At 37.0% G+C, this 22,555-nt stretch overlaps 7 protein-coding genes across 12 annotated transcripts; 5 read left to right on the top strand and 2 right to left on the bottom strand.

The window, feature by feature from the left end:
• LOC104714077 (thermospermine synthase ACAULIS5-like) lies at positions 1,000–3,315 on the bottom strand. Its single transcript, XM_010431326.2, has 9 exons — positions 3,030–3,315; positions 2,851–2,920; positions 2,608–2,702; positions 2,160–2,262; positions 1,990–2,078; positions 1,729–1,885; positions 1,536–1,611; positions 1,266–1,461; positions 1,000–1,174 (listed from the first exon to the last, which is right to left on the bottom strand). The coding sequence occupies exons 1-9, from the start codon at positions 3,155–3,157 to the stop codon at positions 1,093–1,095; spliced, it is 996 nt and encodes a 331-aa protein (XP_010429628.1). The 5' UTR covers positions 3,158–3,315; the 3' UTR covers positions 1,000–1,092.
• LOC104714078 (probable E3 ubiquitin-protein ligase RNF144A) lies at positions 4,031–7,392 on the top strand. 5 transcript variants are annotated; one of them, XM_010431328.2, is made up of 7 exons: positions 4,031–4,336; positions 4,618–4,663; positions 4,822–5,116; positions 5,216–5,482; positions 5,912–6,247; positions 6,327–7,054; positions 7,129–7,392. In XM_010431328.2, the coding sequence occupies exons 4-7, from the start codon at positions 5,450–5,452 to the stop codon at positions 7,268–7,270; spliced, it is 1,239 nt and encodes a 412-aa protein (XP_010429630.1). In that variant the 5' UTR covers positions 4,031–4,336; positions 4,618–4,663; positions 4,822–5,116; positions 5,216–5,449; the 3' UTR covers positions 7,271–7,392. The 5 variants fall into 5 exon arrangements, with proteins under 5 accessions (XP_010429630.1, XP_010429629.1, XP_010429631.1 ...); XM_010431327.2 differs by having other exon boundaries at positions 4,621–4,663; XM_010431329.2 differs by having other exon boundaries at positions 4,031–4,663; positions 5,908–6,247.
• On the top strand, positions 7,802–9,138 carry LOC104715962 (E3 ubiquitin-protein ligase RNF144A-like). The gene is made up of 4 exons (XM_010433326.1): positions 7,802–8,104; positions 8,187–8,306; positions 8,373–8,929; positions 9,021–9,138. Exons 1-4 carry the CDS (start codon positions 7,802–7,804, stop codon positions 9,136–9,138), a joined length of 1,098 nt encoding a protein of 365 aa, XP_010431628.1.
• On the top strand, positions 10,662–12,299 carry LOC104715963 (E3 ubiquitin-protein ligase RNF144B-like). Its single transcript, XM_019229597.1, has one exon. The coding sequence runs from the start codon at positions 11,298–11,300 to the stop codon at positions 11,961–11,963; it is 666 nt and encodes a 221-aa protein (XP_019085142.1). The 5' UTR covers positions 10,662–11,297; the 3' UTR covers positions 11,964–12,299.
• LOC104714079 (ATP-dependent zinc metalloprotease FTSH 4, mitochondrial) lies at positions 12,404–16,364 on the bottom strand. Its single transcript, XM_010431331.2, has 7 exons — positions 16,109–16,364; positions 15,560–15,650; positions 15,188–15,463; positions 14,807–15,043; positions 14,598–14,722; positions 13,920–14,396; positions 12,404–13,689 (listed from the first exon to the last, which is right to left on the bottom strand). Exons 1-7 carry the CDS (start codon positions 16,133–16,135, stop codon positions 12,760–12,762), a joined length of 2,163 nt encoding a protein of 720 aa, XP_010429633.1. The 5' UTR covers positions 16,136–16,364; the 3' UTR covers positions 12,404–12,759.
• LOC104714080 (heat stress transcription factor A-2-like) lies at positions 16,708–18,469 on the top strand. 2 transcript variants are annotated; one of them, XM_010431333.2, is made up of 3 exons: positions 16,708–17,182; positions 17,267–17,297; positions 17,554–18,469. In XM_010431333.2, exons 1-3 carry the CDS (start codon positions 17,070–17,072, stop codon positions 18,292–18,294), a joined length of 885 nt encoding a protein of 294 aa, XP_010429635.1. In that variant the 5' UTR covers positions 16,708–17,069; the 3' UTR covers positions 18,295–18,469. The 2 variants fall into 2 exon arrangements, with proteins under 2 accessions (XP_010429635.1, XP_010429634.1); XM_010431332.2 differs by lacking the exon at positions 17,267–17,297.
• LOC104714083 (cytochrome P450 711A1-like) lies at positions 19,992–22,530 on the top strand. Its single transcript, XM_010431335.2, has 5 exons — positions 19,992–20,289; positions 20,814–20,966; positions 21,050–21,797; positions 21,892–21,987; positions 22,087–22,530. The coding sequence occupies exons 1-5, from the start codon at positions 20,048–20,050 to the stop codon at positions 22,399–22,401; spliced, it is 1,554 nt and encodes a 517-aa protein (XP_010429637.1). The 5' UTR covers positions 19,992–20,047; the 3' UTR covers positions 22,402–22,530.

The following is a 22,555-nucleotide window of genomic DNA, read 5'->3' on the forward strand; positions in this document are numbered from 1 at the left end:
CTCCACGGATAATGAGTTTCATAATCATTGTGCTACCATCTTAATTAAGACCCTGCAGGAATAAGCTGATTCTTCCACCTACGAAACAAAAATAAAAACAACATTACTACTCAACACCCGGTTAAATCTTAGTTTCGTTAATGAATATTGCCTAAAAACAATTAAAAAAGAGACATTAAGAGCAGATAAGAGCAAAACTCTTTCTGTAGTGAGAGTATCCTTGAACAGTCTCTTAGCCAGCCTTGCTCAGTTTTCCTATGTCTCAAAGCTAAAGCGTTTCTAGAAGAACCGTCGACTCAACTCATCAGCTTCATCAACTTCTTAGCAGTTTTAGTTTTTCCTCTCCTCATCTTCTAATAAAATACATCCTTCATCGATCCCACTGTAATCATTCCCTGCGGCTTCTTGTTTGGATATCTCATGAGGCTGAATCATCAATGCGTACAATACCTTAGCGATCTTTATCTAGATTTCAATGTCATATTGTGCGGCCGCCAAAGACTTTGGCGGGGAATGGCTTCTGTTTGCCCTAGGAGTCTTCATGAAATAAACATATTAATTAGTCTAGATGCAGATTGCAGAAGATAGAGAATATGAAACTGAAGAGAGACAATTGAGTGAATTTTGAGAGTCTGACCATCTTCTTCCAGAGGTGTAGGTAACGGAGAAAACGTCAATATATCCTGGTATTACAATAATGATCTTCCTCAATTTTGATTTTTATTATTAGAGCAGTTACACTATCTTCTAAAACTTAAAAAAAGCCCAAAAAATTAAGATTTTTTTTTGTGCTTACAGGTGGCACATTCTCCTTTGCTGATGTGTCCATTTTATGGAAAAAGTTGGCCTCTTTTCATATATATGATTGATGGTGATTGACTGATTGGTCTTAATTAGTAGTAAGCAAAATAGCTTTGTTAACCAAACTATTCCGGAACAACTACTAGGAAGAGGAAACCAAAGCCCAACCAAAGTAATCCAGACGACGTCCCATTATGATAAAAAGAAAAGAAACCAGTTTTGTGACTATAAACCAGAAACAGAACAATGAAACAAAGTGAAGGCAAACACGAAACCAATCCCAAGTCTTCTTCAAGTATCCCGGTACGCCACACCCTGCCCATGAATGAATTTCGCATTGTTTTCACTATAAACTTCTGTCTCCTTCTCAAGTCTGCCGCCCAATGTTAATCTCAAATTAAGTCATAAATCGATTAATAAGTTTTGGTTTTGTTTAGTATAAAAAGAGAGAAAGTGGAAATTACGCGAGGGAGATGGTCTTGTTAAGTGTAGAAGCAGAGAGAAAAGAAGAAGCGTCTAAATACAACAGCTCTCCTTTCACTCTCTCTTCTATTTTTCGATCCATTTCCTTAACTTCAAACTCAAACTCTTTGTCTGATGCCATAACCCATCCCCATGTGTCCGCAAATGATGGTATATGTGCTGTGTAAGCCTTCACGTCTGTTTCATTCAAATAATCAAAATCCACCCAACCAATATTTTTACACGAAATTAAACCAAAAAAATAGACTTACACTTGAAGACTTGTTTCAAGGTGTTGTAGATTGATGTGAAGACCTCTTTATGAGTGAATATTCCTGCTGGTCCTGCCTAATTTTTTTTTTTTTAAAAAAGTACAAGAATTAGATAACGTTAACATATCAAAATAGAGTTTTCAATGATCTTCCTCTTGAAATTATAAATATTTACAAAATAAAAACAAAATACCTGGGTCACAAAGATGCCATTGGGGCTAAGCTTGGGTTTAACGATATTTTGATAGAATGATATGGTGTAGAGCTGATAACATGGTCCACCTTCTACCGGGTCAGCTAAATCTCCCACTATTATATCAAATTTCTCTTCTCGGTTCTCTAATTCAACCCTTTTCCATTTTAACAGTTCCACAGTCAATTTAAACTGAGAGAATTTAAAGTCATATGTATAACACTTTTTTCATTTGCTTATTTTTTGTTGACGTTTCCTTACTTTGCATCTTTGATCACAAGTTCAAGCTTCTTGTTACAGAAAGCTTCAGTGTTGATAGTTAGAAATCTCTTGCAAAAATCAACAACTTCCTGCATATAAGTCATTTGTTTGTTTAGAATAAATGTGTATTTCCGGTGTAATACAACAAGAAATAAGATGTTATAATTAACCTGATCAATATCACACATGACCACTTTCTCGATCGTCTTATGTTTTAGTATTTCTCTTGCAGCAGAGCCTTCACCTCCTCCCATAATAAACACTGTCTCCGGGCTAATCATAGAGCAATGGTCAAGTAATTTAATAACTTTTCAATTCGCAAAAGATTAATAAATATATATAAAACAACATTTGTATTCTTCTTACGTTTCAAGTTTCCTATAGTATTTGATATATGGTACTTCTTTATGCTAATCTTAATTTGTGAATTGTGGTACTTAAGCATGTGTTATAAGCAAGTCGATATAATTACTTGTAGTAATTTTGAACACAAGTAAACTAAAGTAAAACTATAGCCCACTTCAGGTTTTCTGCATAATGCATTGTACAAATATAAACTAAAGTGCAAGAAAATGTACGTTTCATAAAGAAAAACAAAAATGTAAGTGAAACACATACTTGGGGTGGAAAAGGAGAGCCGGGTGGATCAAGCATTCATGGTAGATAAACTCATCCCTCTCTGCACTTTGCATTTTCCCATCAATCAAAAGAACCTGCTTAAGAATTATCTATATCATTAACTAATGAAAATTACACAAAAGAATATACAACTTCGGAATGTTTATACTTTTTGACCAAAAAAAAAAAAAAAAGAAACTTCAGAATTTTTATTTCATGATAAATTTGTTGAAGAAAATGTACCTTTCCAAACCGTTTGGTGTCTAAGAGAGCAATGTCTTGGTACTCACTAGTTCCTTGATGGAGAACAACACTGCCGAGAACAAACAAACAAAAAAAGAGAAAAAAACGATAAAGATTGGAGAAAAATCAAAATTTAGGGAACCCAAAGTTGAGACGAATAAAATCAAGAAAAAAAAAACCTGTTGAGGGCAAAAGACCACTTGACATCATCATCGATGATTTCCTCGTACCAATCGCAGTCATTCTGGTTAGGGTGGAGAGTTTGATTTGATGATGTGGTTGTGTGAGTATCTACGGTTTTTTCCATATTCAACTTCACAAACAGAGCACAAAGGAGAGGTATAGTTTGGTGATAGTTCTTCTAATGTTTCTTGATGGAATATCCGGGAGACACATGCAGTCCTTTTTTATAGACTTCAAAACTCAAGCTCTCTTTGATAAACTAGCTAAAAAGTAAAAAGTAAGAACAAGAATCTTCATCTTTTTATGTTTTCCTACAAAGAGTTGTGATTTTATATGTAAATAAAGGGACAATTGTTTTTATTTTACGTTACACTCATAGATTCTCTCATTAATTATAGCCCATATATTGGTGTTTAGTTGATTGATATCACTTTACACAATACCAATACATTAATACACAATGACATCATTAAATATAAAAAATTAACATAATTTGTTTTTTTTTTTTGGGGTATAATTTCTACATTCATATATGAAATCCTGAATAAAAAATGATGAGTTATAATAATATTGTTTCTCTTTAATTTATGTATGCAAAAAAATATCTTATAAACAAATGTCTCTATATAAACCAATAAATATGATTATAATACATCATTTTATGTTTAGTTAAGTGTTTTGTCATTTTTGATTTCAAATTAGAATCTACTTGTCTTAATGAAATAAAAAAAGTTTTAGATTAAGAAATTAATACATGTATAACTAGATTACAAATTGTACCAATAAAAAGAATTGAAATGTGATGATTCTCTTAAAAAATGTGGGGCTAAACACTGCTTTACAATCTAATACTTTTTAAAGAAAATTTGGAACTTGGATTAGCTTTTTAATATATTTTGATTTTTTATTAATTTATTTTGTTGGAAATAAGTGTTCAAAAAATAAATAAAAAATGAGACCGGGTTTAATTTTGGAGCTTTTGGATACTCTCAAGTGACCATACGTGTCAATTTCTCTTTGGTTAGGTCGTAATTTCTCTCTCTCTTGTTTCATCGTCTCTCTCACGACGAATGACGATTCTAATCTCTTTGATTCAATCGGAAGCAAACGGGGGAGTTTCCTTAGGTCGTCCGAGTCTTCTATCCGCCTGTGAAGATCATCTCCACCTGACGCGGTCACGAGTTGAAATCAGAGAAATTTTCCAAGGGAGACAGTAAGTTTCAAGAGGAGAGGACTCGATGGAATTTGATCTGGGAGCAAGAAGTCTGTTCACCTACGAACGAACGAGTCCCCTGTAATTAAGGTTTCTGATTTTATACATATATGCCTCTCTGTGATTTCTTTACATTAAGAAAGCGTCGATTCAGAACACAAGTGATGCATCAAAGTGGGATTTAGACGCTAGAAATCTCAATTTCTTTGTATTATTGTAAGAATATTCCAAATTACTCATGATTTTGATTATACAGACTACATTGCCAATTTTGACTTAAACGTTGCCAATTATGGTTTAGGGTTCATAATATTATTGGCTTATGTAAGTTTTGTTTTTTGGATTCCATAATGATACGTGTGGATGCTAAGCAGGGAGCGCCAAAAGATGGGCATTATCCACTTAAAGCTTTTCCATGTAAGTTTCCTCTTTCAACAATCTGTTACTGGATGTGCAAATTTTACAAAAAGACCCAACGAAACCAATATCAGTGAATCTTATGACTGTTTTACATCTTTTAAGTGGAGCTATATTTCCTTTCTCTGTGTTCTGATAATCGCTGCCTAATCTTGTAGGTGGACATTTTATCCTCTCAGAATCCATTTGACAGAGACAATGTACAGAATGATGTGGGAGTATTTCTTCCCAGAGGAATACTCTTTTGGGTTAATATTTTTGTCCTGCAGGAAGTTTGGGAAATTTCGACAATAGCTGGTTCAAAACGTGTAAAGGAAGGGTTGGCAGGTGAAGGTCATGAATCTACTGAAACAACTAGCCACGCCATTAGGGATGTTGAAGCATCTCGAGTTAGTTATGCAGGTCTCTTCTTCTGCGATTGTGCACTCACAAACCAACGCAGGCTCTGTCCAAGTAGGCTTTAACCTTAGTCTGAATTCAAATTTTTAAATTTCTTCTCTTTTATTCTTTTTTTTTTCTTTTCTTCTGATTTTACTTGCATTCTCTTTATAGAAATCCAATATCCTAAGCCTCACTGGTGGTTCAGCTCAGGAGTTGAGAAGAACATCTTCTTTCAATAGGAGCTGGGAAGAAAATGTGGCAGAATCCATAGCTAATGAACTCGTTCTACAGGCCCACTCTTGCACATTGTCATCTTCCTCTACAAGCTCACTATTGCCGCTCTTCTCATAAAGAAAAGAAGGCTGGGAAATCACACACGAGGAGAAGAAATCTAGGCCTTTAACGATGATGGAGTTTCACAATATTAAAACTAGTCAGGTAATTTCTAAACCACTTTAAATTGTTTAGAGTGTGTTTTGTTTAGAGTGTGTGTCAAGTTTTACTTATACACAAGTTTTTAAAAGTTTTAATTTTTAGACCCCTCATTAGGTGTTCTACTATTCGAGTGTCAAAACTAATAAACATGCATAAGTTTCTAACTTTTGAGATTTGCATTTTTTTCCAATTATATTTATAGTTGGATTCCATAAATTGGATCTCACCATTGGAGATGCTCTACCGATCCAAGAGCCAAAGACCTACTAGAATATATGGAAACAAAACTCACGCACAAGTCAAATCTGATTTTTTTCTATTTTCTTTCTTCCCTTTTTTTCCTAGGCTTTCTATTTCTCTCTATTTTTCCCTTTTTAAAAAAAAATATATATATATATATATTATTCACTGATAAAGAGTCTGTTTAGACAGAGAAACTATAAGTTCTTACCCCCCAAAAAAGGAGAGAAACTTCAAGTAAATATGGAGGAACAAGGAGCTCTATTACGAGCCAGAAAATCTTTATACAGGCTTTACTTCAAAGGTTTGGTAATCGAGGAAACAACGGTAACATTGGCAGGATTTGGGGTTGCAATTTGCGGTGACAAGGATGATCTGGTTTTTGACATGAAGGGACCAATTCATGACCCCTCCATTACAGTTTTGGAGGCTGAGCTTATAGCATTGAAGTGCGGATTAAAAGAAGCTGTGAGTATGCAGATCAAAGATATCTCAATCTGCTGTGATGATGATCAGATTTTCGAACTGGTAAGTTGTCCTTGACTCACACGCCTTTGCTTCAATATCATAGTTGATGTTTTTTTTCCACCTTGAATGCTTTTTTTAGGTCATGGGGAGATCTACGCCGGAGCAAGAAAGCATCGCTCTGCTAATGCGTGATGTGCAAGGCATCAGAAAATATTTAAGGTCTAGCATCCCTGTCATGTTGACTCGAAATCACGACAATTTTGCTTACGAATTTGCAATAGAAGCAATCTTAGAGATGCCTGTGCCTCCTGCTCAGAAAGAGAATTGCAGTATCTGTATGAAAGATGACATCAATGCTGATCAGATGTTTCATGTTGCTAAATGTGGTCATATGTTTTGTTCCGACTGTGTGAGAAGTCATATAGAGGCGCGACTATCTACGAGATATAAATTGAGGTGTCCTGGTATTCGGTGCAAATCTCCGCTGACTTATGGACATTGTGTCAACATTTTGACACCTGAACTAAAAGAGAAGTGGGAAAAAATGATCAACGAAGACTTGATTCCTGTAACGGATAGAGTGTATTGCCCAAACCCTAGGTGCTCGGCTTTAATGTCGGTAGCCGACTTCTCTGGACTTATGGGAGTTAGAAGATCCTGTGTGAAATGCGGTAAACCATTTTGCATCAACTGCAAAGTTCCTTGGCATATTAACTTATCTTGCCGCCAGTACAAGAGGTTACATCCAAATCCTACAGAAAACGATGGAAAGCTAAGGGATCTAGCAAATGAGGAGCGCTGGCGTCAATGCAGAAAGTGTCAACACATGATTGAACGTTCTTCTGGATGCCCCAGCATGATTTGCAGGTATCATCATCTCTATTCTCATCTCCTTTTGAATGTCATGTATATATCAACACAAGTTACTTACTAAATTGCAGATGTGGACATAACTTTTGCTATCATTGTGGAGGCGATGCTGGACTTTGCTACCATGGTCATGACTTTTCTCCACCCAGGTTGAGGAACCCAACGCGGATTAGGAGCCCAACGCGGATGCGCTTCTTTTTTGGTTGCTTTTAAGTGATAATTGATATTGTTTGTTAGTTTAACACCGAGACATGTTTGATCCGCATATCTTATTATATAAATGTTGATTTTCAAAGTTACTACCTTACAATTATTATAGCTACACATTTATATTAATCTTTTTTTTTACATCTTATTAATATTCTTTGTTATATATGTATTTCATAGTCTTTAGATACGACAACGCATGTAAAAAAAATTAAAAACATATATAAAGAAGCTTCAAGTAAACTAGTAGGAAGAAGAAAACCTTTGTATTATTTCAAGAGTTTGGTAACCGAGATGATTTAAAAANAAAAAAAAAAAAAAAAAAAAAAAAAAAGAGAAATTACGCACAACTAAATCTGTTTTTTTTTTTGCTAACAACAAGTAAAATCTTATAAAGATGATTTTTTTTTTCCTTATTTTACTAGGATTTCTACTTGTATTTATCTTCCTTTTTTTATAATAAATAATATATACAGCTCTATATTTTTATATTGAGTCCATAATGCCGTCTCTTTAGAAAATAATCTCCAAGAAGATATGGAGGAAGAAGTTACCCTAGTACGAGCAGATGACCTAAGCCCCGCCGGAAAACCTTTGTACAGGCTTTACTTTAAGGGTCTGGTAAACAGGGAACCAACAATGTTTTCGGCAGGATTTGGGGTTGCAATTTGCAGCGACAAGGATGATCTGTTGTTTGACATGGACAGACCAATTCCTGACCGCTCCATTACACTTTTGGAGGCTGAGCTTATAGCATTGAAGTGCGGGTTAGAAAAAGCTGTGATTATGCAGATCAAACATATCTCAATCTGCTGTGACGATGATGAGATTTTCGAATTGGTAAGTTTTATCTTGTCTCATACACCTTTGCTTTCAATATCATAGTTAATGTCTTTTTTTTTTGCGTTCAATGTTTATTTAGGTCATGGAGAGATCAACGCCGGAGCGAGAAAGCACTGCCTTGCTATTGCGTGATATACAAGGCATAAGAAAATATTTGACGTCTAGCATCCCTGTTCTGTTGACTCAAGATCAAGCTAATGTTGCCTACAAACTTGCAATAGAAGCAATCTGTTCTTCTCATGTCATCATGCATAGGCCTGTTCAGAAATTAGAGACTTGCACTATCTGTTTGAACGATGACATCGATGCTGATCAGATGTTTCTTGTTGCTAAATGTGGTCATATGTTTTGTTCCGAATGTTTTAAACGACATATAGAGGTGGAACTACGGCAGAGAAGTCTGATAAGATGTCCTCAGTATCATCGTTGCTATTCTCTACTGACTTATCGGAATTGTGTCAACATTTTGACACCTAAACTAAAAGAGATGTGGCAACAAAGGATCAAAGACGACTCGATTCCTGTAACGAATAGAGTTTACTGCCCAAACCCTAGGTGCTCGACTTTAATGTCCAAAACCGAGCTCTCTGCACATATTGGAGTTCGAAGACGCTGTGTAAAATGCAGTGAACCCTTTTGCATCAGCTGCAAAGTTCCGTGGCATACTAACTTGTCGTGCAACGGTTACAAAAAGTTGCATCCAAATCCTACCATAGGCGATGAAAAGCTCAAAAGACTAGCTAATAAGAAACTGTGGCGTCAGTGCAATAAGTGTCAACAAATGATTGAACTCTCTGATGGATGCGTCAGTGTACTCTGCAGGTATCATCATCACTAATCACATCTACTTTAGGATTTTGTTAATTTCGAAATTTATTTATGTATCAACACAAGTTACTCGATAAAATGGCAGATGTGGACATGAGTTTTGCTACCGGTGTGGAGCCGATGCTGGTGGTTGCCCTCATGGTCATAAATACTTTCCTCAACGAGCGCTGACACTTTGGCGCTGCTGTTTTGTTTGCTTTTAGTAATAATTGCTATTCTTGTTCTTTTATTATTCGGTTTTGTAGCTTGTTTCCAAGAACTAATAACTGAAGAAAATTACAAATTCTCATATGATGATATATACAATCGAGTAGTAAAACCTAGTAAAACCTGAAAGACTAGGCACAGTGTAGAGATTATTAAACAGTGTTGTAAATTGCGCTAGACGCCAATTATGAGTTGGACTAGCGTCTAACGCCTAACTCAATCGAGTAATAAACTTTGAAAGACTAACCACAAGTAGATATTAATTAATAAAGAGTATTGTAAAATGTCGCTAGACAATTCACTCGACGGTGGACAAGTGCCTAGGATTATTCTTAAGCTAATCCCTTCAAACCGATTACTATTACACTAGAAGAAACCGGACATATAGTTACAAAGTATTGCCACGGAATAAGTAGGGACAAATTATTTTGTAGCCATGGACCATTCGGTGTATTCTGTAGTTAAATATGAATAAAATAATTGAGATTAATTTCTTACAATTTAGTTTCATAAAGCATGTTATTCTAGAGATTTTTTTTCTTTGTTTCACAAAAAGTGTCACTCTACAATTAAAATAGTGTTTTTTTTTTGCCAACAATTACAATAGTGTTTTTACATTAAATTTTCTAATTTATTCTTAACCCAAAACTTAATTTCATTAAATTTAAATCATTAGTTACTTATTAAATAGGGACAAACATATATAATTTTATCTTTTCTTAATTTGTGTGAATTGTGTCAAAATAATACTATTTGTGAAACAGATGAAATCTTTGTTTTCTTTTTAAGAGAGTAACTAATATACACCTTTTAAATAGTAAAATTTTTAAAAATCTAAATAAGAGTTAATTACTTAATTAAGAGATAATTATGAGAGATTCCCTAAATCTTCATTTTTTTTGGACAAACGAGATTCCCTAAATCTTTTAATACTGTACTAGATTATGACCCGCCGTAACTAAACTTGTTTAGATATGAATATAAACATTAAATGATATTTAATGCTAAATATTTTCATAAACTTATTTTTGAGGAAAAAGTGCTGCAAAAATACTAGTATAGATAAACGACACAGCCTAAAGTAGTGTGTATATAAACGACATTATGAACCATGAATAAAGGCAAGCAAGTTGGATATCCAGTTCTACGTATTATCAGAGCTTAAAAGATCAAAATTTCTCAATCACAAATTATTCTTCTTCTTTGTTAATCGATAGTTTCGATATTTGTCTTTTCTCTAGTTGAGAATTTGGTGTTATTCGAAGATGTCAAGTGAAGAAAGTAAAGCAGCTGCTACGGCTCTTGTTTCGCAAAAGACGGTGGCGGTGTCGTCGTATTTGTTGTCAAGTTCTGACAATCCCAGAACGTCTATCTCCTCTGTTACTTTGAATGGAGATAACTACAATGAATGGTCTGAGGACATGTTGAACGCTCTTCGGGTACATCAGATCAAGGCTCAACTTGCTTCGTGGGCAGAGTGTCTTGGACTATAATGGAAAATTGTGTACTTTATGGGATGAATTGCGCATTCATTGTCCTCATGGGCAGAGTGTCTTGGACTATAATGGAAAATTGTGTACTTTATGGGATGAATTGCGCATTCATTGTCCTCCTCCGGTGTGTTCTTGCGGAGGGTGTTCGTGTGGTGTAACAGCCAAGTTTGCCAAAGAAACAGAGAAAGAGAAGCTTCATCAATCAATTCTTGTTAGGACTTGATGATGCGCGATTCGGCGGGTTATGTACGAACTTGGTTGGCACAACACCCTTACCTTCTCTTGGTGAAGCATATTCCAAAGTTATCTGCGAAGAACAACGATTGTCCTCTGCTCCTGGTCGTGAACAGTTACGTGATGCCGTGGGACGTGAATCCCATGAGCCTTCGATAGTCAAGGAAGCAATCCCTGAATCGGTTGCGTATTTGGGACGGTCTGATCATCAAGGCAATCATAAGTTTGGATCCTCTTCCATTCTAAAACCAGGAGGCAGGACACTCTGTTCTCACTGTGGGAGAATAGGGCACGACAAACGTGATTGTCGGCAGCTCGTTGGTTTCCCTGATTGGTGGGATGAGCGTCCACAAGGTCGAGGCAATGGAAGATGGCTGAGAGGAAGAGGAGGAACTCCAAATCAAGTTGAGTTTGCCTATAAACTTGGAATGGAAGCAATCTCTTCTAAGAACAAGATAGATATGCCTACTCGGATACATTCGAAAACCACTTGCCGTATCTGTTTCGACGATATCAATGTTGATGAGATGTTTTATGTTCATCCATGTCGTCATATATTTTGTTCCGAATGTGTGGAAGGACATATAGAGGTGAGACTATCAGAGGGGTATAGGATGACATGTCCTCGGTACCTCTGCAGATCTGAGCTGATTTTGGGAAATTGTGTCAACATTTTGACACCTAAACTAAAAGAGATGTGGCAACAAAGGGTGATAGATGAATCGATTCCTGTAACGGATAGAGTTTATTGCCCGATCCCGACGTGCTCAGCTTTGATGTCAGTATCCGAGTTTGATCAACGCACTGGAGTTAGGAGTTGCTGTGTCAAATGCGGTGAACACTTTTGCATCAAGTGCAAAGTTCCATGGCATAATAACTTATCATGCTGCGAGTACAAGAGGTCACATCCAAATCCTACAGAAAACGATAAAAAGCTCGAAACACTAGCAAATAAGAAACTGTGGCGTCAATGCAGCAAGTGCCAACAAATGATCGAGCTTGCTAGTGGATGCTTCTTCCTAATTTGCAGGTTGATATTATCTCTACTTCACATCTCCTTTAATATTTCTTTGATTTTGATAATATGCATATAACAACACTTGTTTACTTGACGAGTGGCAGATGTGGGCATAAATTTTGCTACAAATGTGGAGCAGATGCTGGATATTGCTCTTATGGTCATGGCACTTACCGTTTGGATCAACTACAAGCCCCACAAGGTGATCGAATGGGTCATGGCACTTACCATTTGGATCAACCACAAGCCCCACAAGGCCCAGATTATATGCATATTGCTCAAATAGGTAGTGCTGCCATTTTTGTGTTGATACTCCACTTTATGCATGCATGGTAACAGTTTGTAGCATTGTTTTTGGTTTTTGATAAACCAATTAATTATCCTTCCTTTTCAGTACTAGGATTATGGAAAAAAAACAGTTTATCTCATATTTTTCATTTTTTTTTTTGCAAAACCCATAGTTACAGAATAGAACAGTATCAAAAGTAATTAGATTAGACTACTAAAGTAGGGATGGGTTATAAAATTTATTGCATTAAGTCTTACAAGCAGGCTTTTTAGCATTAATGTAACCTGAAACTGTACGAGCCAAACTTATAAAATAACATCCCACGAGATTCCAAGTAACAATTTAAGAGAAAAAGAGAACACATACCATTTCACAGCGAGATTCCGTGTGTTGTGAGATTTGAGACATTGAAAAACCTGAGATGTTAATCTCATTGTCCTAATCTTAATACTCTTAACTCTCTCACTAGCCTCTCACTGGTTCTAAAAACTCTCAAAATATAGAGTTATTCCCAATTCAATTACCCCAAACATACACAAATACAAGAAAAACGCCTTCTCTACTAAAGGCTTTTTTTTTATTTTCAAGACCCTACAGGAGCCATGTCTTTACCTTTGGTTGCGGCGGTTGCAGCAGCTGCAGCGGCGGCAGCTGCGGCTGCGGCGGCTGCTGCAGCTGCTGATGATGCTGAGCTAGGGGTTGATGGAGGAACCGGGTTGCTTTGCTTCGCAACTACTTCTTGACGCTTTTGCAGCTGTGGAGAGTTGAGATCTGTAAGCATTTCTTTAATCTGCTTACCAGACAGAGTTTCATGCTGAAGCAAAGCATTTGCAAGGGCATGAAGCTCTTTGTTGTAAACCGTGAGGATGTTTTTCGCATTGTTGTAAGCCTTTTCCAAAAGAAGTTTCACTTCTCTCTCAATGAGAAGCCTCGTCTCAGTGCTCATGCTTTTACCATTGTCGTCGTAGTTATGTGCCACAAGACCAACCTCTTTGCTCATACCGAATTTCGTGACCATGGCTCTCGCGAGTTTAGTAGCCTGCTCGAGATCAGAAGAAGCACCTGAAGTTACCTCACTTTCCCCAAAAATCAACTCTTCAGCAACCCGGCCTCCCATACAAACATCAAGCCGAGCAAGCATCTGTTTCCTAGAAATGCTCGTCTCATCTTTATCCGGTAGTTGAGAAACCATGCCAAGAGCCATACCACGAGGCACAATGGTTGCTTTGTGGACTGGTAGAGCACCGTCTGTGTGGATGGCAACAAGAGCATGACCACCTTCATGGAAAGCAGTCAGTTTTCTTGACTCGTCAGATATAACTGCAGATTTACGCTCACTTCCCATCATGATTCTATCTTTGGCAAACTCAAGATCAGACATTGTGACGTCTTTCGAACCGTCCATGGCAGCTTTAAGAGCAGCAACGTTGACCAGATTCGCCAAATCAGCGCCAGAAAATCCAGGCGTTCCTCTGGCGATGATCATTAAGTCAACATCCTCAGCCTTAAGTACCTGAAAACGCACAATGAAGACAGCCATAAGCCAACAAACAGTTCAGAATTCTTGCCATTGATGTTATAAGAAATCAAACAGAAAACTTTACATAATTGATATCCTTCTTGTGGTAATTATAACACTCAACAGGATTTATATACACTTCTCACTTATATATCCAAAGTATCAAACTGCTATACCTAAAGCTACGGTAATGCTAGCTCGTCTAATGCATAATCTGAAGTTACCTTTGACATGTGAGACTCCAAAATCTGGCGTCGACCTTCCACGTCTGGGTTAGGTACAACAATATGGCGATCAAACCTCCCAGGTCTAACCAGGGCCTTATCCAATGACTCTGGGAAATTTGTAGCTGCGACCACAATAATACCTTCATTCTGTTTAAACCCATCCAACTCAACAAGCATCTGGTTCAATGTCATCTTCATGTATTGCTGGTCCTTGGGATTACGACTTCCACCAATAGCATCTATTTCGTCGATAAATATAATACAAGGGGAGCACTTCTTTGCAGCACTAAAAAGATCTCTAACTCTTCTGGCTCCAACTCCAACAAACATCTCTTCAAATTCACTACCACTGCAGGAGAAGAAAGGCACTCCAGCTTCTCCGGCAATAGCTCTAGCAAGCATAGTTTTCCCTGTGCCAGGAGGACCGACTAGCAACACACCCTTAGGAAGCTTGCCGCCCAGACGAGTGAACCTCTGTAATAAAGATCAGATGAAAGAGTAAGGCCAAAGAACAAAACAGTACTAACTCTAAGAAAAAACTTTAGGGAATACAGATCAAATAGATGGATTTGAAGGTCCATATCATAACTTCACATGAATCATGCTTTAGAATTTATATTACTAGACAAACTTTATATTCGAGTTTGACAAACACACTAGCACTGTGAATTTTACCTTGGGGTCACGCAGATAATGCACAATTTCCTCTAACTCAGCTTTTGCTTCATCAACACCCTTTACATCAGTAAATTTGGTGCTCGAATCCATACTAGGTTGCACTTCTTCGTGTAAACCAAGTCCTGACATATATTTGGCATAAATTAATCAGAACAAAGCCATCCAACAGAGTTATTGCATCACAGAAGATCAGACAACCAGATTACCTTTGCCAATTCCTCTATCCTCGATAAGTGCTCCAATACCAGAAATGAGTAAAAACCCAACTGCAACAGTTCGGATTGTACTCCATAGCTGTTCTTTAAAGTTAGTCCTTTCAGTGGATATCGTATGGATTGGTGCAGCAGCAGTTCCAAGGGCACCATCTTTTGTTGGTTTCCCTAGGTTTCTAAAAGCCGCCATACCTCCAAAAGTTTCTTCCTCCCTTGAAGCACCAACGATACCTAAACGTAAACAATATAAATTGCATTATAAAAGCGGCATACAAACACTTACCAATATATTATAGAGAAATGCCTCACAAGTATAAAACTAAGGATAATATATCCATTCATAATCAGAAGAGACGCATCTCCCTCCTTACCCACCTCTTTGCAATGTTGGTACCAGCTCACTTTGATCCAACCTATCAACTTTGACCAATGCCTTGATGTATTCAGACAGCGCAGAGGCATTGGCATGCAAAGATGGTTGGCTTTCAAACATTCTGATAACAGCCTCAGGGTCATTTCTTCGATAAAGTTCTCTCAGATGTGCAACCTCATTAACCTCCTCTCTGTCACGCACTCTCCGAGCAAAACTACCAACATAACTTGATTGAAATCTCGTTTGCGGTAAAGAAGCTCCTCCACCACCACCGACAGCTACATAGATAAAACAACCAATTTACATATAAAAAAGGCTTCTAAACAGAATCCATCAACAACAAAACTACTCATAGGTACAATTAAAAGAAGTACCTCTACTAACTCCTCCGACTCTGGGCAGTGAAGTGTAAGCTCTGACAAGTAAGCTTCTTAAACTGCTCAATTCACGTTCATGACTCGAAACCTGTCATAATGGATGAATAGAATCAATGATAATAATGTAAATTACACAATCCTTAACTCAAAATAGCACTAGAGAACACATGAAAACCAAATTCACTCAATAAAGGTGAAACCTTTTACTTAATTCTGAATCAAGACTAGAAATATTACATTCACAAAACTTAAAAACTTTCTAATGCCAATTTCAAAACCAGGGTGAATTGGGTATTCAAATCAATCAAATAGCAATATCCCAGATAGGGGAAATTACAAAAGACTGAACATTTGGAGGTCAGAGAGGATTTTGGGCCTTAGGGTTAGCTTCTGAATCACAAAGATCTTGATAAAACCCATCAGAAAATGGTATCTAATTAGATCAAATCCACTAGAGTAGCAACCAAATCCGAAGCCTTTCCGTATTAAAATTGCATACGAATTGAGGAAAAAAAAAGAGAAAAAAAAAAGAAAGAAAAAAAAAACCTTGGTGATGATGCGCCTCCAAGCCATCAATCAAATCTCTCCCTTCGTTGCGTCTTAAAATTGGTGTGAATGTCCGAAACTGAAACTTGCTCGATCTATTTATCGGAAACAAATAAAAAAAAGACCCTTTCTTCTTCGTGTCTGGGAAGAAGAACCGTCTAATCTTATTACCTAAAGTCTATATATATAAAAAAACACTAAAAATCACGCGTTCGTGAGAGACCGACCTGTTTGGTTCTCGGGTCAAGAGAGAAAATTGTGCAGCAGGTGAAGACACGCACGAGATATGTAGGTCGCCTTTGAATCTAAATGACATAAACACCCTTGGGTCGTACTCGTTATTTCATTTTAATGGGCTTTTCCTTTAGCCCCACGATTTAATATCGTAAATCTCATGATACTTCTTAAAAAGGCCCTTATGTGTAACAAAGGCCCATATGATAAAATGAAATTTCTAGATAGGTGACGAAGTTTCTGGAACTTGTCTTGTCGCCACGTGCTTAGACAAATGTCAGAGAAGCTTTTTTTGTACAGTGAAAGAAGTAAATGATCTCTATTGTCTTTGTCTCTAGAACCTTCTTCTCTCTCCTCTTATAACTCATTTCTCTCTCCTCCACGCTTCATCTCTCAGATCAGCACAAACTTAACCCAAAAAACCCACCTTCTAATTTTGGCAACAAAACCCATAGAACTATTGAGTATCTTGCATTGGTGTCCCTAAAGGTTTCAAATTTGCAACTCTGTGGTATGGATTCGAGATAAGTAATGGAGCAACCGAAAGTGGAAATGGAGGAGGAAACGGTGACGTTTGCCGGTTCTGCGGCGGCTTCGTCTTCGGTTGGATCATCTTCATCTCCGAGACCAATGGAAGGACTGAACGAAACAGGGCCACCGCCGTTTCTGACCAAGACTTACGAAATGGTGGAGGATCCGGCGACGGACACGGTGGTTTCTTGGAGCAATGGTCGTAACAGCTTTGTGGTGTGGGATTCTCATAAGCTCTCAACTACTCTCCTTCCTCGTTACTTCAAGCATAGCAATTTCTCGAGTTTTATCCGTCAGCTCAATACTTATGTAAGTATACACCTCTTTGCTATGTTTTATCATCTTTCTTGTTGTTCTTTTGTTGTTTCTAATCTTGATTTTGGATTTCTTTAGATGGGTTTACTATGAGTCTTCAGCTATAAAGGTTAGTTCTTTTAGCTTTTAAGCCACTAAAACTCATATGGGTCTCTTCAGAATTCACATTCAGCTATAAAATTGAATTTTTTTCCCTTGTGACTGAGTCATTTAACATAACTCTGTTCAAGCCTCTGTTTTTGAAGTTTAAACTGCTTGAATCCTCTGTTTTTGGTAGTAAAAATAGAATCTTGAAATGTGAAATAGAGAGATTGCTTCAAGTTCAGTAGCTGATGGAGCTTTTCATTTTTTTGTGTTGATTGCAGGGATTCAGAAAGATTGATCCAGATAGGTGGGAATTTGCGAATGAAGGGTTTTTAGCAGGACAGAAGCATCTCTTAAAGAACATCAAACGAAGGAGAAACATGGGGTCGCAGAATGTGAACCAGCAAGGATCAGGATCTGGATCAGGGATGTCCTGTGTTGAGGTTGGGCAATACGGGTTCGATGGGGAGGTAGAGAGGCTGAAGAGGGATCATAGTGTTCTTGTAGCTGAGGTTGTTAGGTTGAGGCAGCAGCAACACAGCTCCAAGACTCAAGTTGCAGCGATGGAACAACGTTTGCTAGTTACAGAGAAGAGACAGCAACAAATGATGACGTTCCTCGCCAAGGCATTGAACAATCCAAACTTTGTTCAGCAGTTTGCGTTGATGAGTAAAGAGAAGAAGAGTATGTTTGGTTTGGATGTCGGGAGGAAACGGAGGCTTACTTCTACTCCAAGCTTGGGGACTGTGGAGTTGGATCTGTTGCATGATCAGGGGTTTGATAGAATGAAGGATGATATGGAGACGTTACTCGCTGCAGCTATCGACAATGAGTCGAGTAATCTGATGCCTACTAAGGAGGAACAGTGTTTGGAGGCTATGAATGTGATGATGGAAGATGGTAATCTAGAGGTAGACTTGGATGTTAAAGTGGAAGATTTGGTTGGTTCACCTTTGGATTGGGACAGTCAAGATCTACATGACATGGTTGATCAAATGGGTTTTCTTGGTTCAGAACCTTGACTATACAGCTTAACACGTCTACTTTGTCTAAGTTGTGGAAATTGCTACCACTTTTGTTTACAGGTTGAATTGTTTGTTTTCTTGTTTTTTTTACTCAATGAAGGCATTGAGTGTGGTTTGTTTGTCTGTACATGTGTTTTCAATGAATAAAAAACACTCTGATTTGGTTTTGACAGTTTTAATTGTTATGTATGTCCTTCCCTCTTTGAGAGACGAGCTGCGATTTGAGTATCAAGCTCCGTGTGTACTAACTACCTTAGTACTTACTCACTGCGTTCAACATTTAGGAAAATATTTGAATTTAGTAGCGTTCTTTAAGCTTTGTTTGGGAAGAGATTTAGTCACTCATCTAATAATATATATAACAACAAAATTAGATATTCGAAAAACGAAAATAAAGATATATGTATGTGTGTGTGTGAATTCAAAAATATACAAAATTGATATAAATTAGTAACTCTAATATCAAAATGAAGATAACGATATATCATGATAGGAAAAGAAGAACACCGAAAAAGATGGTGATGTAAATCATGTAATGTAATGTAATGATCAAATTTGTCCTTCATCAGTTATGGTTAACATTCCGAAGTCCAAACCCGAAACCATCTCCCTCCATATATATCCATTTTTTTCCCTATCCCATTAAAGTACAAAGAACCATCAAATAATATTTTCAACTAAAAAAGTAAGAAAAAAAATTGGTGATCCAAAATAAAAGAGAAAGAAAAAAGTTGAAAAAGGAGACCAAAAGTAGAAGCGTGGTTTACTCCAATTGACGGTAAACCCCTCTTGACACCTACCAGCACTTGCCAGTAGCCCAGGCAGTACAACAATATACATCGATGGGTGGGAGACTGGTCAAAATGACCGGATTCTCAAATTATATTTTTATTAAATGATTTTCTTAAAATTTTAACATTTAGATTCTGTATAATTAAAGTACTATAAAGATTCTTAAACATCATGCATAAAAATTGTTAAACAGTTCTTCAAATAACATCCGAAACCAAATAAAAATCATATCTTCACTAAAAAGGGGCTGCATTTAACACTCTTATCCGATCTAGAGTTCGAATATGTTACAAAAATCCTCCATTGACAACCATGTAAACACCCATATGATATGTCTTTGAAGTTGAATGATCCAACCCATGCCACTTGTAAGGTCATTATATTTCCAGAAACCATCGGCACACAAGTAAAAGTTGAATTATTCTTATTTGGTCCATACATTTCCAGTTATCAACAGCAGTCTCTCTTTCTAGTAACCACATTCCATAATTTCCATTTTTCTTTACAGTGAGAGTAAGATGGTTGCTTTAACAACAAAGAAAAAGAGTATTCTTCTCTTTTCAGTTAAATACTAAATATAATTATATACTTTCGAATGAAATACTAAACATAATTAAATTGTTTTTTTTTCTCTTTTGTAATTGTAAATACAACAACTAAATGACATAAGAAAAACGTATAAATCAAAACCATGTCCGTGCGTTCCATAGTACTTAATACTTATTAGTACTACTCTAGTAGAGAGAGATGAGAATGACTAAAAATTTCAACGCATTTTGTCTTCTTGCAAAATAGTCCCAAGCTATTCTAAAAGTGGGCTAGTGGAAAGAATGTAGAACCCACTTTTCAAAAGCACATCAAATACTATATAAATCCCTCTATAAGTTAATGAATCACCCAACAAACCCACACAACATTAAATAAGAAAAGAGAGAGAACTTTAAGAGAGGTTAGAGAGATGAAGACGCAACATCTATGGTGGGAAGCTCTTGATCCATTATTGATACAACACCAAGCTCTTGTTGCATTCTTGACTTTTGCAGCGGTTGTGGTTGTGGTTTACTTGTACCGACCATCCTGGTCCGTACGTAATGTTCCCGGTCCAAACGCTATGCCTCTTATTGGTCACTTGCCCTTGATGGCTAAGTATGGTCCTGACGTCTTCTCTGTTCTTGCTAAGCAGTATGGCCCTATTTTCAGGTACCTCTCTCACTTGATTCTGTTTTGATTACAATTGAGTTTAGAGTTTAGAGTTTAGCCTTTTAAGTTTTTGGTATTTATGTAATCGAAAAAAAAAAAACATTTGTAATTTAGTTTGTTCGGTTTAGGTTCAGTTTGATTTAAAATAAGGAAAACAACTACCTCAAAAAAGTTTTTAATTACTATATTACATGTATTAATTTAATATACATGTATTTTTCAAACATATATAATATAAATATATTCGGTTAATTTAAAAGTTGGAATTGATTCAAAAACACTAAAATTAATCAGTTTAACTCTAGTATCATTTTTTTCTTCTTCCAATAATGAAGCCAAAAAGATTATAAACATATTTCTGTTTGATTTTAGGTGAACATTTTGGTTAATACTTGGTTCAGTTTGGTTTATATGGTCATCTCTTATGCTTGCTATTGGCTGATTGATGAACACAACATCAAATGTGGGAAAACTAAAAGTACATAAAGTTAAATTCAACTTAAAAAAACAAAAAAAAAATGCAGATTTCAGATGGGTAGACAACCGCTGATAATAATAGCAGAAGCAGAGCTTTGCAGAGAAGTTGGGATAAAGAAGTTCAAAGATATTCCAAACAGAAGCATTCCTTCTCCAATCTCAGCCTCTCCTCTTCACAAGAAAGGCCTCTTCTTCACTAGGTAGGCACATACATGCTTTTATTAAAACTATGTGTGTTTTCTGTTTCTATAACCACTAATGATGATTCATGGATCTTTGACAGGGACAAGAGATGGTCTAAGATGAGAAACACCATCCTATCTCTCTACCAGCCTTCACATTTGACCAGTCTTATCCCCACAATGCACAATTTCATCACTTCTGCTACTCATAATCTTGATTCTAAACCGCGAGATATCGTTTTCTCCAACCTTTTCCTCAAACTAACCACGGATATCATCGGACAAGCTGCTTTTGGAGTCAACTTTGGCCTCTCAGGGAAAAAACCAAGCAAAGATGTAGAGGTGACTGATTTTATAAACCAGCATGTCTACTCTACAACACAGCTCAAGATGGATCTATCTGGATCACTCTCCATCATCTTAGGCTTACTGATTCCGATTCTTCAAGAGCCAGTCAGGCAGGTATTGAAGAGGATACCAGGAACTATGGACTGGAGAGTCGAGAAGACTAATGCAAGACTTAGTGGACAACTTAATGAGATTGTGTCAAAGCGAGCCAAGAATGCAGAAACTGACTCAAAAGACTTCTTGTCATTGATTTTGAAAGCTAGAGAGTCAGATCCTTTCGCCAAGAACATCTTCACGCCAGACTATATTAGCGCTGTGACTTATGAGCATCTTCTTGCTGGCTCTGCAACCACTGCTTTCACATTGTCCTCTGTTCTTTACTTAGTCTCTGGTCATCTTGAAGTTGAGAAACGTCTGCTCCACGAGATTGACGGGGTCGGAGACCGTGATCTGATCCCGACTGCTCATGACTTGCAATACAAATTTCCATACCTCGATCAGGTGCTACATTCGTAACAAACAAAACCAAAGAGTTGAGTTTCTGAAATGGTATTAGAATCTTTATGGATGTTTTAGTTTTTCTCCTCCTCTTTAGGTCATCAAAGAGGCTATGAGGTTCTATATGGTTTCCCCTTTAGTTGCAAGGGAAACGGCAAAGGAAGTGGAGATAGGAGGTCACTCACTCCCTAAGGTAAGCTCATAGCCACTTATATAGTCAGCACTCTCCATCATCAAACCACTTATATAGTCAGGACCTATACTTTATTACTTACCTTCTTGTTGTTTCTAGGGTACATGGGTTTGGTTGGCACTAGGAGTTCTAGCAAAGGACCCCAAAAACTTTCCAGAGCCGGAAAAGTTCAGGCCGGAAAGATTTGATCCGAATGGGGAAGAGGAGAAACTTAGGCATCCATACGCTTTCATCCCATTTGGCATCGGTCCACGAGCCTGTGTTGGACAGAGATTTGCACTGCAGGAGATCAAACTCACCTTGCTGCATCTCTACCGTAATTACATGTTCAGACATTCACCAGAAATGGAGAAACCACTGCAGCTTGATTATGGCATAATCCTCAGCTTCAAGAATGGTGTTAAAAGATTCTGATTCTTGAAACTTTTAAGTGATGATATAAACTTAAAGAGTTTCATAACGAAATAAAGCGAAACTGCAATTTTTATATTTAAATTCAAAACTCCAATGTAGTTTCATGAGGAAAAAAGAACAATTAACATACACAGAATATCTCACAACACATGAC

The sequence above is a fragment of the Camelina sativa genome, chromosome 9 (genome assembly GCF_000633955.1).
Source record: "Camelina sativa cultivar DH55 chromosome 9, Cs, whole genome shotgun sequence".
Lineage (NCBI taxonomy): Eukaryota > Viridiplantae > Streptophyta > Magnoliopsida > Brassicales > Brassicaceae > Camelina > Camelina sativa.